General features: G+C 42.0%; 1 protein-coding gene across 2 annotated transcripts in view; it reads left to right on the forward strand.

Annotated features, from left to right (window-relative positions):
- Positions 1 to 18,317, forward strand: part of LOC116729163 (neural proliferation differentiation and control protein 1) — a 29,751-nt gene extending 11,434 nt beyond the window's left edge. Inside the window, exons 2-10 of one of the 2 annotated variants that reach the window (XM_032577531.1) lie at positions 5,194 to 5,361; positions 12,716 to 12,805; positions 12,893 to 13,090; positions 13,572 to 13,638; positions 13,743 to 13,818; positions 14,276 to 14,355; positions 14,475 to 14,571; positions 15,308 to 15,411; positions 17,818 to 17,979. In XM_032577531.1, coding sequence (XP_032433422.1) covers positions 5,194 to 5,361; positions 12,716 to 12,805; positions 12,893 to 13,090; positions 13,572 to 13,638; positions 13,743 to 13,818; positions 14,276 to 14,355; positions 14,475 to 14,571; positions 15,308 to 15,379 — 848 coding nt within the window. In that variant the 3' untranslated portion in view covers positions 15,380 to 15,411; positions 17,818 to 17,979. Of the gene's footprint in view, positions 1 to 5,193; positions 5,362 to 12,715; positions 12,806 to 12,892; positions 13,091 to 13,571; positions 13,639 to 13,742; positions 13,819 to 14,275; positions 14,356 to 14,474; positions 14,572 to 15,307; positions 15,412 to 17,817 lie in introns of both variants that reach the window. The other variant, XM_032577530.1, reaches the window with a different exon arrangement.
- The last annotated feature ends 944 nt before the right edge of the window (positions 18,318 to 19,261 follow it).

The following is a 19,261-nucleotide window of genomic DNA, read 5'->3' on the forward strand; positions in this document are numbered from 1 at the left end:
ACACTGTCGGCGCAGAACGTCAGCTCAGATCTCTGACCAGCTTCTCTGCTTTTCTCTTCTTTATTACTGTCAGTTCTTCAGAGAAACGAGCTGCTAGCAGCGCTGCTAATTCACGGTCATGAAGTGCAGTTGTAGAATGGTGAGGATAGAAGCGGAGGACCCAGGTTCAGTGTAATAATGATGATGGTTTTAATGATGACATACAAAATACAAGAAAATCCAGGTAGCACAGGTGAGCAGAAGGCTAGGAACTCAGAACTGGTAGCAACTGGATTAACTAAAAAAAACAGGCTCTGGGGAGACACAGGCTGACACCACAGTATAGACAAGGAGTAGGGAACACAGTTGATTAAATACATCAGGGAACATGAGACACAGCTGGGAGCAATCAAGGGGTAGACAGGACAACACAGAGACTCAACTGAACACAGAAACCTAAATTAATACACAGAAAAACTAAATCCTTACATTCACAGTCATTCTGTTACTAAACTCACAATTATGATCCTCTGTACTGAGCAGCTCTCTGATAGCAGACGGTGTGTCCATAAACAAGCTTTATTAAATATTGTATTATAACCGAAAAGAGAGATGTAACTTCTATCATAAATATAGATTAGCAAAACATCCCTACAAATTACAGTGAAATACTGCTACATCCGGTGGGCTCCGGAAGTAAGACCCATAATTTCCACAGTAAACCACCCAGGAATAAGGTGGATAAAGGAGCAGTGATAAGAGCTGGAGTTTGATTGGCCAGCTTAAGTTGAGAAGGCAGGGATAAGTATGCAGGTGGACTGTAGTGACTATTTGTCAAAAAAACCTAAGAGTTCAAGGTTTTTGAAGTAATTCAACTCAAATAGCCACTTGATGCACCATGGGTTTCTTTCTTATGCAGTTCCAAAAAGATCAAAAGTCAAAAATTCCGTTTCTTTCTTTGTTTATTCCACAGTTGCAGGTAAAACATTTTACAAGCAAAGGAGCCCTTGCTGTATTGTTTGGCTACTTGATTGTCTCACCGGGTGACTGACTGAGTGGTGACTAGACTGGCTGTATAGACTGACTGTCAAAGTAGCTCCTAAAAAAACCATGTGACCCCCACATCTGCATAAAGAACTCCTTAATGCCTATGTATTTATTCGTGAAACACCCATGTCCCAAACTGAAATTAACTAATTAAACAAATTTCTAGTCAGCAAACTTATTCTAAATAACTAAAATCAAACAAAAAATCTAATTATAGATCAACCAGAAAGCATGTAAATAAAAATAATCAAAATTCTAAGATTTGGGGCATGCCGTGGTGGCGTAGTGGTTAGCGCGACCTGTATTTGGAGGCCTTGAGTCCTCGACGCAGCTGTCGTGGGTTCGACTCCCCCCCTCTCCTTCCCCGTTTCCTGTCAGCCTACTATCATATAAGGGACACTAGAGCCCACAAAAAGACCCCCTGGAGGGGTAAAAAAAAAAAAAATTCTAAGATTTAACTGAAAATAGAGAAATAGCTCCTACATGGACTTATTGATGTAGCAAGAAGATTGATGGAAGGGCTGCCATTTTTTAATTCTACTGTGTTGTTGGAAGCTTCATAAACCAGTTTTGTTTGCTGTACAGTGAAGTTTACTGACTTTTTCTTTCAACACAACACCTCTTAGCATAAGAAAGTCTTTAGTCAATCGGGATCTTTGTACAGGCAGTGTCATGAAGTGCGGTGGTGAAGGTGGTGAGGCAGACGCTGTAGACCCAGGTTGTAGTGAAAGATGGTAATTTTAATAATAAGTCATGCTCCAAACAGTCCATAAAGTTCTGGTGGCACAGCTGAGCAGAAGCCAGGGCTCACACCGGTAGCAACAGAAATTATACTTGGCAAACAAACAGGCAAACAGAAATGATGCGACAAACGACGAGGACCCGACAAAACACAGAGACACAGGTGACACTAAATACACAGGAGGTAATTAGGGAACGAGAAACACCTGGGAGCAATCAAGGGGAAGACAGGACAACACGAAGACACAGGAAACTCAAAATAAACACACAGAAAAACACGGAACATGACAGGCAGTTCTTATTTTCATTTGAAAAAAAAAAACAGACTAGTTTTTTTTCATTTATTAAACCAAGATGAGAAATCGGACCCGAACTGAACCGAACTTTTATCCAATTTATGATTTTGTGCACAAAATGAAAATGGAAAAAACAGAAAACGAGTGCTCAGTTTCAGTTTTGTTTGTTACTAATTAGACAAGTGACCTGACTCAGAAGTTCTCTCTGCCCCTCTTACCAGGGCCAACCCAAAGCATATGCAAACTAAACTGCCACTTAGGGCCCCTGGGCAAAAATTTGGACAAAAAGAAAAGTAAAAACATTAATTGCTCTTGGGGGGCCCTGGTGCAGCTTCACCAGTTATATGAGCTGCAATGGAGAGCATCCAAACCTCCAAAGCACCGGCAGAAGATAAGTTAGCAAAACAATGTCACAAAAAAGGACTTATCCATCAGGGAGAGAGAAAGGAAAGAGGAAGAAGAGTGACAATAGTCACAGTGGGGTGAATATTGTTAACTTCAAACATGCAGACATGACCTGGTGGGCCGGTCAGTCACACCTCTCACTGCAGAGCAGACGAGGACCGTGGCTGATTTTTAAACCTTTTCTGAGATAGATAAGATCAGTGGATAAGATTGGCTTCACAAGCAAGTATTGGCTGGCCAATAAATGCATTCTATATGACACATGAATATAGAATATAATGTAAACAGCACTGTCAGAGCTGCAATAAGTTTATAGCAGGTGTATGAATGATCTGATCATCTGACTGTTGATTGCAGCAATCCACATTATTAGCAAAAATAATGCTAATAATTATTTTGGATTTAGTTCATCCAAACTGAGGCTTCTTTTGGAGCAGCATAGCTCTGCTAACATGGCCCCAAAACCACATGTTGCTCAGGGTTAACCCTAACCCTAACCCATGGAGGCTTGGGCCAGCCCTGCCGCTTACACAGGAGCCATTTAGACATTATACAGACTGCAGACAGACAATCTTGATCGTTTCACGGACATTTGGTCACTCAAGAAGAGTAGCCTGAGTTTTTATTTCAGTTTGTTTTATTTTGAAAAGCCAGAGCCTGGGGGCTTTCCACAGCAGGCAGCAGCCATACCTGTCTCTTCTCCAGACCTGAGCCAACAAGATGGCCTCCATTGCACTGCGCCAGCAGCGGTAAATAGAAGTGAGTACACTATTAACTTGTCACAAAAAGTGCTTTAAGATGTTTTTAGGTGAGAAAGTAGCCCTTATAGCTATATCTATCCACTTAGTTAATCCAAAATGAAGTTTCTTTTGGAGCAGCCTAGCTCCACTAAAATGGCTGGACAGCTGCAGGCTTGGCTGACACACTTCCCCACTAACTGCGACCTGATCTCATCAAGTCACTCTGTCTTTTTCCGCTGCTTGTTACCTGTTCTTAGCGGCTCAAAGTGCAATATGAAGTGTTTGTGTTTGTATATCTACCATTTGATACGTGTATCAAAATATAACAATCTTCTCTGGAGATTTCGATACTTCTGAAGATATTAGTATCTTCTAAACTTTGACACACTGTTTTCTTCCAATTCCAATTATTAATATTCCCTTGTGAATTTTTTTAATTTGTAAATGCATATTATTTTGTGTGTGTGTGAGAGAGAGAAAGAAATATACACTTCCCTTCGACTGGCTTCTTATGTGCAGTGTGAACTTGCTTCATTATTATTTATTTTTTATTGTTCCAGGCAGGCAGCTGTTCAGGAGGAGAGGCCACAGCTCCAGGTTTGGATGCAGCTTCAAAGAATCTCCCAGTGATTCTCCTGCTGACCTGCCACTGTCTCCTCATGTTTTATCAACTTAAATTGTAGGAATATTTTTTCATAATTCCCCAAATATGGGCTGACTATCTGCTTGTTTGATATTCTAATAAATAAATTTTTATGAAAACATTTTATCTTTGCTTGTTTTGTAAAATATGAGTTTACAATCCGATACAAAATAAGAGAAATTAATAAGTCCTGTAAATAATAAGTACTGTTGGTGCTTCAAGTTGTGAAGCACCAACTCTGGCTAAAAATAGGTTGATAAAAAAATAAATGTGAAATAATTCTTTTAACGTTTGCTGCTCATAAATCCAGAGCAAAGGAATAATGTACAGTACTTTAAAGCTGTTCATTATGTTTAATCAGTTGAGACCGATAATTATAAGTAAATAGTCTCATGAAGGGAGCAAAGGTTTTTATTTCTATTGGGCAGTCATACTTCACTGATAAAAGTGTGAAAAAGTATCGTGAAGTGGTAAACCATGGAATAGGATAAGGGCCCCTTAACATTTGGCTAACACCAACTGATGTTTTATTTTAGATTAAAGTCAGAATTCTGAGGGGGTTTTTTCCTAATCCTCTTCCATAGGTAAACATTTAGTTAGTTAATCTTTTAATAATCCAATAACATTGGCACATTATTTCAAACATTTCCTGCTTAGGAAATACCTACATTTTTATTGTATATTTTAAATAATCATACTTTTCTGCATGCTTGATCATAATGCTGAACTCTAATTGGTGTAATTTGTAAGACCCTAAACACTGGTGATACAGTTGGTGCAGAACTTTCTTTTCAACTGTTGGTTCAATGAAAGCATAAATAATGGCTGTTTCTTAAAAAAAATGTCTAGAATCATTATTATAAAGCTGTTGTGGCTACTCTTGCATCATAATAAAGTCCAAAAAACAAAAAATGCCAGAGTAGTTTCTCAGGAGGAGGTTTTCGACTCACTCAAAATAAAAAGCACTCGCGGAGAGTTTTCTGGTTTCAAAAAGAATATTTTCTTTACTTAAAAAAAATTAAATAGAAATATTCTCTGCATTGACTTCATACAAAAAATGTCAATATAAACTTTAATTTTGTGGTAGAAAAACTGTTTCACTCCTTCACCAAACAATCAGTTAAGCACAACAGGAGGCTGACTGACAAGGAAGAAGGTCTAAGCACAACAGATAAATAACAATAGCTCTACCATTTGCATAATCTTGGGTCTGTAACATTAATAGTTTAGCAAAAATAAATTAATCTAAATAAAAGCACAGTTGTTTGTGTTGTTGCAATTTAAAACATAAGCACCTGAGACATTTGAGCATGTCCAACCTGTGCTGTGTCTTCCTCCTCAGGTTCTAACTTATGTCCTCGCAGTTTGGACTGTGCCCGAGCAGGACGGCACTTCTGCCGACAAGGCAGCTCACACTGCGGGCCCTGCCTGTACCCTCTGGTGGAGGATCATCATGGCCGCTGTGTTGACATGAGAAGACATCTTCATCATTCTGCTCAGGCTGCTAAAGGTAGATGATTGGAAAACTGCTGGCAACAAGTCAGACACAATTTCTTTCTTTCCTAGCTGAATATTATGGTTTTAAAACTTGAAGTAAACCAAGTTTTAAATTTAGCAACCCCAGTTACATTAGCAACTGGGGTTTCTAATGTAACTAAAAGCAACCCCAGTTGTTGCAATTCTTTTGTCTTTATTGGCAGGTTGAATTATTTCAGTTTTTGCTGAGTCAGATTGAGGTCCAGACAGAACATGTTGCTGTTTCTGAGCATTATTCTTCTGAGAATGTCACCTTCCCTCTTCTTTACCCTGATGTGTAGCACTTTGTCATAAATATCTGAGGAGTTATGTTTGAAACACAAAGAGGTAGCTATTTAGCCTCTAATGTGGGAAATACTTTTACAGTATAACATGCATGTTGCTAGACTTTGTGTGGGATTAGTTGCTGACTATTTACACAGAACATTCGATACCAACAACAGCTGGCATAAGGAGATTTAAACAGTTAATGGTAATGTGTCTTATTGCACACAAAAGGTGAGAGTTTCCTGGATCTCTGAATGCTGAGTAATTAGTGTTTATTCAGTTCATTTACTCTCCAAAGACATGTCATTATGAAGTTATGCCAAAATCTAGAACACAATCCATGGAGGGAAGCCTGACCTTCCTCAGCCATAGCAGTGCAGGTCTGTACATCCTGGAGGTTTTTGACAGCAGAACCTTTCAGTCGGAGATTAGGACTGCATGCTTCCCAACATAAGCCCTGATTTCAAACCATATTTTCTAATTACCACTAAAGGATTGAAAGGGGTTTGGATGAGAAGGAATTCAGGTCAAATCTGCCAGCCTATGAGATTTCTTTGTTTTAGGTTTGACAGTAATCAGTGGTGTTTTATTCAGGCCATAATAAAACTGAACCTGTCATGTTTGAGGGTAGGCTTCTGACCCACATGCAGAATCAGACCCAGGAAGCAACAGTAAGTTAAGAATTTATTTACAAAATAAAATCACAAGTGTCTTGCAGGTGATCCTTTGGACCGAATCCGGGGTTCGTCTGGAAGCGGAGAGATGGGTCAATGATCGTGCGAGGGGTGGACAGAATGTCTGATCGGACAGCAGGAGAAATTAGCTTATGTCTCCTGGAAGGCTTCTCAATGGGAGGGGGGAAGGAGCAGTTTGAATCCAGGCAACCAATCGGGAGGTCCGATGTAAGTTTCTCCGAGGAATGAACTGTGGGCTGGAGCGGGCAGGCAGGTGAGGTTCGGAGCTACAGGTGGGATTACGAGTTTGGGGTCTGGCTTGTACCTGGGAATGGGAGACAGAGAACGAGTGAGGGAAGCAGACAACAAGCTCAGGTTTTCTCAAGAAGGTCACAAATAACTAGAGTTTCTCAGGAGAAGGTCTAGCGAGCTAGAGACTACCGTGACGAAGTAATCATCCAGTGGAGAGGTGAGGTCTGGCAGCTCCTTAAATCCTCTCTGGCTGATGATCCCAACAAGCTGCAGGTGCGCCGCTTTGCTCCAGGCCGCTCCTAGCAGGGAGCCAATGGGAGAGACACTTTCATAAACCCAGATCTTGACAATATCCCCCCACCCCCTCAACGGCCACCACCTGGAGGCCAAGATGACCAGGATGAACGAGAAGCCTCAAAATTATGGAGCAACTGCGGATAAAAGATGAAGGAACGGGGGACTCAGCACTGTTCCTCAGGGCCATAACCCTTCCAGTCCACCAGGTACTGGAAACCTCTACCACGACATCAAATACCCATGATACAGCGTGCCATGTATGTGGGGCCCCCCCCCATCAATGTCCCGGGGGTTTGGAAGGAGGGCACAAAGGACTTGAGACAACGATCTTAATCAAAGAGATGTGGAAAACTGAGTGGATTCGTAAACCGTTAGGGAGCTTGAGACGTACTGAGGTGGGGCTGAGAATTGAGGATATCTCGTAGGGTCCAGTGAACCTGGGAGACAGCTTTTTATTAAAAGATTTCAGTGTTATGTCCTTGGTAGAGAGCCATACCTTTTGACCAGGCTGGTATTGAGGTGCAGGGATCCTCCTCCTGTCAGCTAGGTGCCGATTCTGAGATGCAGAGCGGTTGAGGGCAGCGATGGTTTGATCCCAGATGGGCCAGCATCGGCGGAGATGGTGCTGGACGGAAGTGACGGAGAGTTCTTGTTTCTGTGAAGGATATAATGGTGGCTGGTAACCAAGGGAAGATTCAAACGGTGATAACCCAGTAGCTGATGAGACATGACAGTTATGAGCATATTCAATCCAGGGTAGCTGTGAACTCCAAGAGGTGGGGTTAGAGGTGCACACACAGCAGAGAGAGACCTCAAGTTTGTGATTCAGCCGCTCAGTTTGGCCATTTGTTTGTGGGTGAAAACCAGAACTGAGCACCACCCTGGCCGCCAATGCCCTCCCAAACTCCTTCCAGCGCTTGGAAACAAACTGGGGACCTCGGTCAGACAGGATTTTAAGGGGGGTTCCATGAAGACGAAAAACATGTTTAATGAGGAGCTGAGCAGTCTCTTGCGAGGAGGGGAGTTTTTGTAATGGGATGAGGTGACAAGCCTTTGAAAACTGGTTGATTAGAGTGAGGATGGTAGTGAAACCCTTAGAAAATGGCAAACCAGTAACAAAGTTGAGAACTATGTGAAACCAGGGTTGGCGAGAGGTTGGAGCAGCCCACTGGGGGGCTGATTGCAGCCTTACTTCTGGCACAGACTAAACAAGTACATAACTTTTAACGTTGGCATATGGATTAGGCCACCAGAAGTAATGACAATTAGTGCAGGCATGCAATTGATTCCAGGATGACAGGAGAATTTAGCAGTGTGAGCCCAATGGACGAGTTTTGATCTGACTGCGGCGGGAACATAGATTGTGTTAGGAGGTCCAGACCCTGGGTCTGGTTCTAGTCTTTGAGCTTCTTGAATCTCCCTTTGGATGTCCCAACACAGAGCCCCAACTACACAAGACTGAGGGATAATGTTAGCGATGGTTTCTTCATGGTCTGGGCAGAATTGTCTAGAGAGAGGATCAGGTTTAGCATTTTTGGAACCAGGTCTATATGAAATGATGAAGTTGAAACGAGAGAAAAAAAGTGACCAAAGTGACTGTCTTGGGTTGAGGCGCTTGGCCTCATGCAGGTAGGCCAGATTCTTGTGGTCAGTCCAGACATTGAAGGGATGTTTGGCCCCCTCTAACCAATGTCGTCACTTTTCTAAAGCTAATTTGATAGCTAAGAGCTCCTTGTCCCCCACATCATAATTTCTCTCAACTTGAGATAAAGGATGGGAAAAAAAAGGCACGAGGATGGAGCTTTTTGTCTGGGGGGGAACTTTGAGAGAGGACAGCCCCAACACCAGTATCTGAGGCGTCAACCTCCAGAATGAAGTGTCTGGATGGATTTGACTGAGTGAGAATGGGAGCAGTGGAAAACCTCTTCCTGAGATCATTAAAGGCTTTGTCAGCCTCAGAGGACCAGACAAATGGTTTCTTAATGGATGTTAGACTGCTAAGTGGTAGGGCAGTCTGACTATAATTCCTTATGAAACAGCAGTAAAAATTGGCAAAACACAAAAACCGTTGCAACTGTTTACAGGACGAGGGAGTGGGCCAGTCAAGAACGGCTTGAATCTTCTCTGGGTCTGACTTCACCTGCCCGCTCTCAAGGACAAACCCAAGGAAGGTGAGGGAAGAGGCATGAAACTCGCATTTCTCTGCTTTGACATACAACTGATTTTCCAGCAGGTGCTGAAGGACCAACTGGACATGCCTTCTGTGCCTTCAAGGGATCTGGAAAATATGAGTATGTCATCAAGATACACAAATACAAAATGCTTCAGGTAGTCTCTAAGAACATCATTAACAAGTGCCTGGAAAACGTCTGGCGCGTTCATAAGCCCAAAGGGCATTACCAAATATTCAAAATGTCCTAGGGGGGTTTTGAATGTCGTCTTATAGTCATCACCTTCTCTTATCCTGATGAGGTGATAAGCATTTCTTAAATCCAGTTTTGTGAACATGATGGCCCCCTGTATCGGTTCAAAAGCTGCAGTGAGGAGTGGCAACGGATATTTGTTTTTAACTGTAATCTGATTGAGACCACAATAATCAATGCAAGGACAGAGTGTTCCATCCTTCTTGCCCACAAAGAAAATCCCAGCACCTACAGGAGATGAAAACTAGCGAATTATGCCTGCAGCAAGAGATTCGTTAGCATATTTATCCATACTCTCTCTTTCAGGTCCGGATAAGTTGTAGAGACGGCTGGAGGGGAGTGGAGCGCCAGGTAAGAGGTCGTTGGTACAGTCGTAGGGTCTGTGTGGTGGTAATGATGAGGCTCAAGATTTACTGAAGACTCTGTGCAGATCATGATATTCAGAAGGTACCTTTGAGAGAGTTGAGGGGCTAACCTGCTCCTCAGGGCATGGTGGCCGTGAGGGGCCCATAGCAGATTGAAGGCAGGAAGCAAGACAACTAGAGCTCCATGACTCCACCCTATTTTCTCGCCAATTGATATGAGGGTTATGAAGAGACAACCAAGGGAAGTTGAGGACAATTGAATTCTGAGGGGAAGGAAACAAAAAAGGTAAGAGTCTCCCAAAGGTTACCAGAAACCAAAAGATTAATGGGCCTTGTTTTATGACCTGGGCAATGGCTTTCCATCAAGAGCTGACACCTGGATTGGGGCTGAGAGGAGGATAACAGGAATCTGAAGTTGATTTACCAGGTTCTCGTCAAGGAGGTTTTGTTCTTACCCTGAGTCAACCAGGGCGTAGGTCTGGAAATGGGTCTGATTATCAACAAGAGCACAAGCGAGTGTAACACAGGAATCAAATTTCTTGCCTCCACCCACCAGTACTTCCGAGCCTACCGGGGGACTCTGCCTTTTAATTGCAGAGGACAGGAAGCCACAGAGTGACCCAACTGGCTACAATATAGGCAAGCTCCAATTTTCATACAGCGCTGCATTCTTCAGGTGATAACCTTGCTCGGCCAATTTGCATGGGTTCCTCTGTGACTGGATCTGAACTGCTGTTAGAAGAGGACGGAATGGGAGAAAAAAATTGGTGCAGTAACAGGGAGGGGCCATCTCTTACAGCGGGACCGTTCTCGGACCCTGTTGTCAATCTTAATAGCCTGAGAAATCAAAATCTCCAATGTCTCAGGCTCATCACGATAGGCCAATTCATCCTTCAGTGGTTTGTTTAAAGCTTGGAGGAAAGCACCTTTAAGAGCCTCATCATTCCAGCCAGAAGAGGCTGCTAAAGTGTGAAAGTCATTTGCAAAACCAGCTACTTATTGATTTCCTTGTTTAAAACTCCATAACTTCTTGGTGATCTCAGAACTTGACTCGGCATATCCAAAGGGCTGTTTGAAGTCGGAAATAAAATTAGTGAATGAACTCTGCAAAAGTGTCTGTTGTGGGTATTTGGCTTCAGCCCACCTTAATGCGCTTCCTTGAAGTAATCCAACAATGTAGGAGATGCGGGAGGGGTCATCAGGAAAAGATTCGGGTGAACGAGAAAAGACTAATGAACACTGTAGAAGGAAACCCCAGATCTGCCGATTTCACCCGAAAAAGGTTCTGGCGTGGGAGAGACAGCGTCTCTAAAACGGGATGGAGATGGAACTTGTACCGGGACGGCCGCTGCACTGGCTGGTGCGCCGGCTGGGTGAGGAGGTGGACCTAGAGCAGAAAGTTTACTATCAATATCCTGGAAAAGTTCCGCCAAACGATCCAATCGCTGGTTCTAATGAATCTGGTGGTTAGAGAGAGAGTTTAGGAGGTCTTTGTGTCTGACTAGGACTGCTAACGGAGATCCTGCTGAGTCAGACTGTTGACCGGATGATTCTGTCATGTTCGAGGGTAGGCTTCTGACCCACATGCAGAATCAGACCCAGGAAGCAACAGTAAGTTAAGAATTTATTTACAAAATAAAATCACAATTGTCTTGCAGGTGATCCTTTGGACCAAATCCGGGGTTCGTCTGGAAGCGGAGAGATGGGTCAATGACCGTGCGAGGGGTGGACAGAATGTCTGATCGGACAGCAGGAGAAATTAGCTTATGTCTCCTGGAAGGCTTCTCAATGGGAGGGGGGAAGGAGCAGTTTGGATCCAGGCAACCAATCGGGAGGTCCGAGGTAAGTTTCTCCGAGGAATGAACTGTGGGCTGGAGCGGGCAGGCAGGTGAGGTTCGGAGCTACAGGTGGGATTACGAGTTTGGGGTCTGGCTTGTACCTGGGAATGGGAGACAGAGAACGAGTGAGGGAAGCAGACAACAAGCTCAGGTTTTCTCAAGAAGGTCACAAATAACTAGAGTTTCTCAGGAGGTCTAGCGAGCTAGAGACTACCGTGAGGAAGTAATCATCCAGTGGAGAGGTGAGGTCTGGCAGTTCCTTAAATCCTCTTTGGCTGATGATCCCAACAAGCTGCAGGTGCGCCGCTTTGCTCCAGGCCGCTCCTAGCAGGGAGCCAATGGGAGAGACACTTTCATAAACCCAGATTCTGACAGAACCAAAACTGAAGTGGTTAATCCAATGCAAACAATTACATTTTTAAACAGCTATATTGGTTTGGATAGCTTTTTCTAATCTTGATAAATGAAATCATCATTTTAAAACTACTTTTTGTATTTACTTTGGTTAATTATGACTAATACTGACACTTGTTTGATGATCTGAAACATTTAAAGGTGACATAAAAGCAACATAAGAACTCTGTTAGAGACCATGTGTGGCTGTAGTCCTGTAAAAAACTATATAGTGACTAAACATACCTGCAGCCAACCGAATGCATGGTGACCTTTAACGGTGATGAAGTTTGGTAAACCCTTAAATGCAGTTTGTTAAATAAAGCTTTATCAACTTAATTGAATAGGTAACATAATAAGTAATTTATTCAAGTCATTTACCCAAGTTATCTTTCACAATTCATTCTGTCTTAGGTTTAAACCATTAGGAGAATCAAAAGGCCTTAATAAGTCCTAAATTTAATTTGACAGAGACATCACACTGTGTGAGAAGATGGATGAATGGATGGATGGATGGATGGATGGATGAACATCATTCAATTTCCTGTTGTCTGCTAAACTTTGATTCTGTACTAAATACTAATTCATTTTTAAATGGTTTATAATTGTAAACCACTATGTTTGGTTTGGAAGTTCTTCCTGTTGTAACAACTTCCAAACCAAACAGTGCTGTCAGTGCGATCTGTTAATGGGTTCTCTGATTGGAAAATAGGTCTGATTTTTAGTTTGTGGCCAATCAGCAATTTGGCCAGTCAAACATAAAATGGGTTAATCCCAGTCACTAACTGATTTCTGATTTTAACCTTTGCTTTGCTGCAGGTAAGGTGAGGGCTTACCCTGAGCTGGATGAGGAGATTGACATCCTGTCGGGCATCATCAGTGAGCAGAGATCCGAGTCCAAGATGCCAGGTACCTGAAAGTCTTCATCTGTTTTAGTTCCGCACCTCAACATGGTTGCTTCTAGATTTGGTCCAAGCTCGTCTCCATGTGTCTCAGTCCCACCCTCCCAGGACATGAAGGCAGAGCAGCTCATCAGGCCGATCTCCAAACACAGAGGATCCCCCACAGACCAGCCCACCAGCCTGAGCATCACACTCAGCACTACAAGTGCACCTTCCACTACCAACTACAGCCCTGGTCGGCTGGACGAGCCCCGCATCACCACCTACCCCCCCAATGACCAAGTGTTTCTCAGTAAGTCTCTGTTAGCCATGAAGTAATGACTGTGACCCTGAGGAGAGCTCAGAATGACAGTCACTTCAGGAGATGAAGTTTTTATTCTCATTAGGAGCTTTGCTAGGAAATCCCCTTCCTGATTCAGCAGGTAGTTGGAATTTAAGCGGAAGGATGGATGCAGGAGAGCAAAGACGCAGAATCCTTCTGATTATCCATCCTCAGTGCAGGCAGGATCAATCCTACATCCAATAAACATCCATCTTCTTGACTTAAAGAAACATTAACAACATCAACAAGCTCAACTTGTGTGTCTCAGATCAAAGATGTTCTTTGTGAGTGTTGCCTTGTGACTGGGCTGATCCACTGCAGACCTTTGGTTCTGCCACACTGCTGTCTTCAGTGTGGAGGCTGCAGCGTCCAGAGATCACGTCTTCCTCTGACAGTCAGAGACCTGCAGCTCATTCCCTCCTTCTCATCTTCTGTTGCTATGTGTTCTCAGTTATGACCAGTGTGATCATCACAGTATGCTTGCTGGTCTTGGTCATATCTGGAATCTGCTGTGTGAGGTAAGACTTCTGTAATTTGTTGCATGCTTAGCTATCTTTGTATGTGTCAGAAGATGGGTGTCAGCTCCAAGTGTGTTTCATCAATGTTTGATTTCTGGTTTCAGAATGGTGAGAGACGCATATCTGGAAGCTCAGAAGTTGGACTATCCTGCATGTGAAACCCAAAACTTTGGAAACTTTGTGAGTAGGACTTGGGAAGGAGGATAAAAACACTGAAGTTCCACAGCAAAATGTGTAATTATGCTCCAGCAGCTTAGAATTTCATGTGTTTTATGTCAATTTGCTTGTACAAATGATCAAAAAAAAGTCTTAGTGGCACTCATGTCGACAGTGAGATAACTATTTGTTTCTTTCTATGAAAAGTTTCTTTTGTAGCTTTCAAACCGCTTTTTACCACTGCTAGACATGGAAAGATAACTCCAATCGAACTTTCTCAACGTCTGAATGATTTTCATTGCTTACATGATTTAATGTTTCTTCATGTCCCCAGCAACTGCTTACGTAAAGGCATAAAGCAAGTATTTATAAGGCCACCGCCCTTTAACCAGCATGTGCAGTAAAGACACATGCTCCTGTAAAGAAAATATCATCTGTATAGTTTGACAGCTTGTTGATCTGGCTTTCTGCTGTCTTTTAGCCTGGGGACCAGAAACTGGCCCACAGTGCCCAGATGTACCACTACCAGCACCAGAAACAACAGATGCTTTCCCTGCAGCAGTAAGTCACCTGCTGGGCCTCATTGTTTCTTCATGTTCCTGTCCCTGCCCACTCGGCCTTGTCAGGTCTGTGTTTTCTCTGTTACATGTTGGATGACTCTGGGTGTTTGACCTATGCAGACACAGGGATGAGCTCAGACCACCTGACACAGGAACATCGACAGATGAGGAGAATGATGGAGATTTCACCGTCTACGAGTGTCCTGGGCTGGCACCAGTAAGCAAACACACCATTTAACGTGCTATCTGGACTTTGATGGTTGAAAATGAACTATGGTGGCGACCAGCAAGTCATCAGATGAGCTCTGGTGGAGCCAGCTGCACATTGTTAGAAAAAATACAAATCCTCCTACCACCTTCTGTCGTCTTCTTTTTGTGGTTGCTTCAGTGGTAGCATTTGAATGTTGATCATGTAACTCGGGTGATGTAAAAAATAAATAAATAAAAGCATTTCCCTGGCAGTTTTCTGTTTGAAGTTGGCGTGTTTCCATTAAGCTAATTTATTTTTGGAACTTCAATTTGCACAGTTTTATGGTTAAGAGAAGTGTATCTATTGAGAATGACATCAAAGAGAGACTGGGAAAGTTTGTGTGAGGCTGTTCAACTCCCACACTGAAGAAGACACCTTTAGTGGTCTTAGTGTGCAGGAGGAAGATGAAGATGGCAATAGATCTTTTTTTTCCTGGTGGGCTACTGTGTTTGTTTTTAAGCAGATATAATAATATTTATCAGAGCCAAATAAACACAGTAGACAATGAAAAGTTGTTGGTAATAGATGACTTTATTTCATCAGTTGCCAAAGCAGGTATTGCATATTTTTTTAAATATATATAAACTGCATTTTACTCTCTGAATAAATTGAGTACAAAACTGCACTTTTTGAAAAAGCAAAGTAAAATATATTTATTCATGCAAGCATGGTCTCTTGTTAATTAAATTGTGTTGTTGTTCAGACAGGAGAGATGGAGGTGAAGAACCCGCTGTTTGACGACGCCAACCTTTACCTACACAGATTCCACAAGTAAATCCGGACCCTCACACTGGAAGTGCATCACCTGTGTGTACTGCTCCCTGAATTCACATCCACACACACTCTCCACATGCACTGCTACACTCAACCAAGTCCATGTGGAGAGCAAGATTGTCTCCCTGTAAAGGGGGAGGAGGAGGAGGAGGAGGAGAAGGAGGAAGAACATGTGAAATGTTGGGTTCATGACTGAAGCTGACTGACTGTGAGTCTCATGCTCTGCAGCCTTGCTCTGTTCTGTTTCATCTTCAGTGCAGCTGTGAGTGTGTGTGTGTTGGCTCTGAAGGAAACGCGTGGACTGACTGTGTGTTGATCAGCTGGAGCAGAGTGCAGTGCAGGAGCCTGCTGAAGCCACCAGGTGGCAGTATCACTCTGAGCTGATTTCTGGCTGTCGGTTTTGATTCCTCAGTAAATGCTCTTTTCTTCCCCGAGTTTTAACCACAATTTGTGGTTTTACTATGAGGTTTTGCTTTGATTTTAAAAAGGAGTGTTTTTAATGTTTGATGAGTGTGAATGCATGCAGCATCCTCACTTGTGTCAGAATGTTATGTAGCCACTGTTCTCAGCCTAGCAAAGTGACTGAGAACATCCACTGTATCGTCCATGTAACAAATCATTCAATATGCATTTCTAGTTTTTTCCAAGTTGGTACCTCAAACTTGCTGCTAATGTTTATCCTATACATAAACTGTATGAAAACGATTTCAAGGTCATTTGAAACAGGATGGAGCTCTGAACCAGAGAGTCCATCCTGTACACAAGGTATTGACTACCATGGCTTGTCCTCATGGTTTAGTGATGTTTAAATAGCAGATGATGGAACAGGGCAGATTGGTCTGTCACTGCCTGAATGCTGGGACAAACTCTGCTGCTGCTTTCTTTATTTTCAGAGACTAAGCAGGTGATAGGAGCCGGGCCACTCGAGTCCAAACACATATCCAGGATATTTCTAGTTTTTACTTCAAGATGGGGGCGGTTTTTTGGTGAGGCATGTGGGAAATCTGAATGATGCATCAATCAGATTTTGGGGGCCATTTTTTATAAAAGCTCAGGCCTGCTGTTAAACAACTCTGATTTTTCTTTAAAAATTACAAAAATATATATAAACTGCATTAAAAAGGTGTGTTCTTTAGTCTTTCTGGCAATAGACGACCAAAACTTCCACCATCCAACCAATAAATTCAAATGAATATTGCAAATGTGATGGTTAAAATTAAACTAATTACATACACTAAATTAGACTGCATGAAAATGCATATAGTGCATTTCTGAGTTATAGAATACAAAAACTTTCAATCATTTGATCATTGAATTTCATCCCTAATTACAGATTTGCTACAGTCTGTAATGAAATGATTCATCAGCTCTTTGATTTGTTTAACTTCTGACCAATCATAAACTGATTGACTTTAATGGGTCAGGATGACAAATATATAAATACGTAAATACATGGTGTGCTGTATCCACTTAGAAACTCTAAAATTATTCATTTTACTTTTACCATAAAAATAATGGAAATTCTAATGATGTTATTTCATTTTTTTATTATTATTATTAAAATGTTAGATTTTTTTTATGTGTGCAAGCCTGTTTTATTCAAATGGTCACATATATGAACTATTATTTAAGAATGTTTTTGGTCACTGAATTATGGCCCTTTTGGTCCACCGTACCTGCTGTGAGCAATCCAGAGCAGAGGCTGCATCAGGCTATAAGTACGAAGGAGAAATTGCTGTAAAAAGAGATTTAACATCTGACTGTCTTTATTATCTTTGAACAGTGAATAGTTGGAGTAGTTATACTGGCCAGCTGCTAACAGCCGTATCTCTCAGGTCGATGTTGCATCTCTAGTAAAAACACAGATGTCTTCATCCTGCTGAGTCCTTACTGAGAAAAGCTTTTTAAAGTGTGACTGTTTTTACTGATACCATTTTTAAATACAGAAGTTAATTTTAAAAGCTGAGTTTAAGCTGCCCAGATTAAAGAATTGAGGAACAAAGTTGAAACCTAACAGGATGTTGAAAATCCAACATTGTTTTTTTGCAGTTGTTTAGATTTTCTCTGTTTTCAGAGAAAACCAGAGAGCATTCAGGTTCCCTCCAGCTCTGCAGAGAGGTGTTGGGGTCGATGACTCCGATACAGCCAACAATGATTTAAAAGCATGACCAAACTGAATCGACACAGAAACATGTAGGGATTTTTTTCTGACTGTTGCTTTGTGGACTCAGCAATCTGACGACTGAATGAATATTCATTAAACACTTCTAGTGCTCAGACATTTAGATATATTTAAAATAGCTGTCTTGTTTCAGTGATGTGTTTGAATAGAACTAACTGTGTCTGCTGCTATGCTGCTATGACCACTGTTACCCCCTCAACCTCAGATCGATGTTCTCTGCCTTTCCTTTGCTGAAGACGAGCTCCTCTGCTCCACAGGCTCACATGTCTGAGTCTGAAGGTTCCTGCCTGCCTCTTTGCATCTGCTCCGGAACAGAGCTCAGCCAGGATGGGCACCAGAGACACTTTGAAGCAGGAATCTGGAGATGAAGCCTTGGCTCTGTCTCACCATCAGTGAAGATGTGAAGGAGCTCGTCAAATACACAAACCCCTCCAGCAGACGTGTGGTTTATCCAGATTGACAGAGCTTGTGGAGCAAAACGGACAGTTCATGGGGCATGCAAAGCAAAGATCAAATTGTCATGTTGCCTTTTTATTTATTTTTATGTTCTTTTTTCCCTCTGCTGAAAGCTAAACACAAATCCCTGCTGATTTTTCTTTAGGTTGTTCTCTTCCGGATTAACAATTCTGTAAAGGAGCTTTAGAACAATACAACCTGTCTTTGGCCTCTTTATATGTTCTCCGTATGTTTAGCTTGCATGTGCATATATCAAAGCTGTAATAAAATAAATAAATATTTATAAGATCTTAAGTGTAAACTGCTTTTGTCCTTTCATTTTTTGTAAGAAACAGATATGAATCTCCTTTTGAACTCTGTGTCTAGGAAACAGTTTAGTCATATGTAAAGGGAAAAGTAAATCATACACACCCTCCATACACAGGCTGGATGTGTGTTTTTAATCCATGAAGACCCACATCCAGCTGAGGGTCTGAGATGATCTGACCCTCAGCTGACCCCACCTCTCAGTGAGTGCAAGAAGAAACCAAGAAAAAAAAAACAATGAGGGAGTTGGGGGGTGTTAATATCATATTCTGTTGTACAACACAAATTAAAAGTACCAACAAATATTGTTGTATTCCTGTAGGATGGGATTTTGCTGACCCTACATGGAAATGTGTGGAAGTTGTATGTTTCTTATTGTAGACAGTGGCCAAAATGCAGCATATGGTGAACAGAAGGGAAATATTTACAGAAGTGCATAAGAATATGTAATAATGGTGGAAATGCCATAACTATTATTAATATATCTATGTTAGCAGATGCATTGTCTGCGGTCTCACACAGTCTGTCAGTTTAAACCACTAAGAATTTATTCATTTTCAACAAGTAAACAGCTATAGGACACATCTGCTAGGAGAGGGAACTTCTACTGATGGTACCACAGAACCACAGAAAGTATCCTGAACCAGCCCTTAAAACATGCCGACAAAGCATACAAAACTGTTAAAGCTATGAAATATATGAACAAAGACTATTATATGTACAGTTTGGGTAGGTCTTCATTTACTTTGGCTTTTTTGTCATTTTTATGCAAACCAAATTTTAAACGTGGCATGGAAAAAAACATTGGCTTGCGTTAGAGTTCATGCAGCTTCAGTGTAAATGCCCGAGAACAAAATATTCATCTACTTACTACAACATTTCATAGGAATGGCTGAGATGGTGTAGTTCGTTATACACTTATCATAAGGTAAAGTTTCT

Source organism: Xiphophorus hellerii, chromosome 12 (assembly GCF_003331165.1).
Source record: "Xiphophorus hellerii strain 12219 chromosome 12, Xiphophorus_hellerii-4.1, whole genome shotgun sequence".
In the NCBI taxonomy this organism is placed as follows: Eukaryota; Metazoa; Chordata; class Actinopteri; order Cyprinodontiformes; family Poeciliidae; genus Xiphophorus; species Xiphophorus hellerii.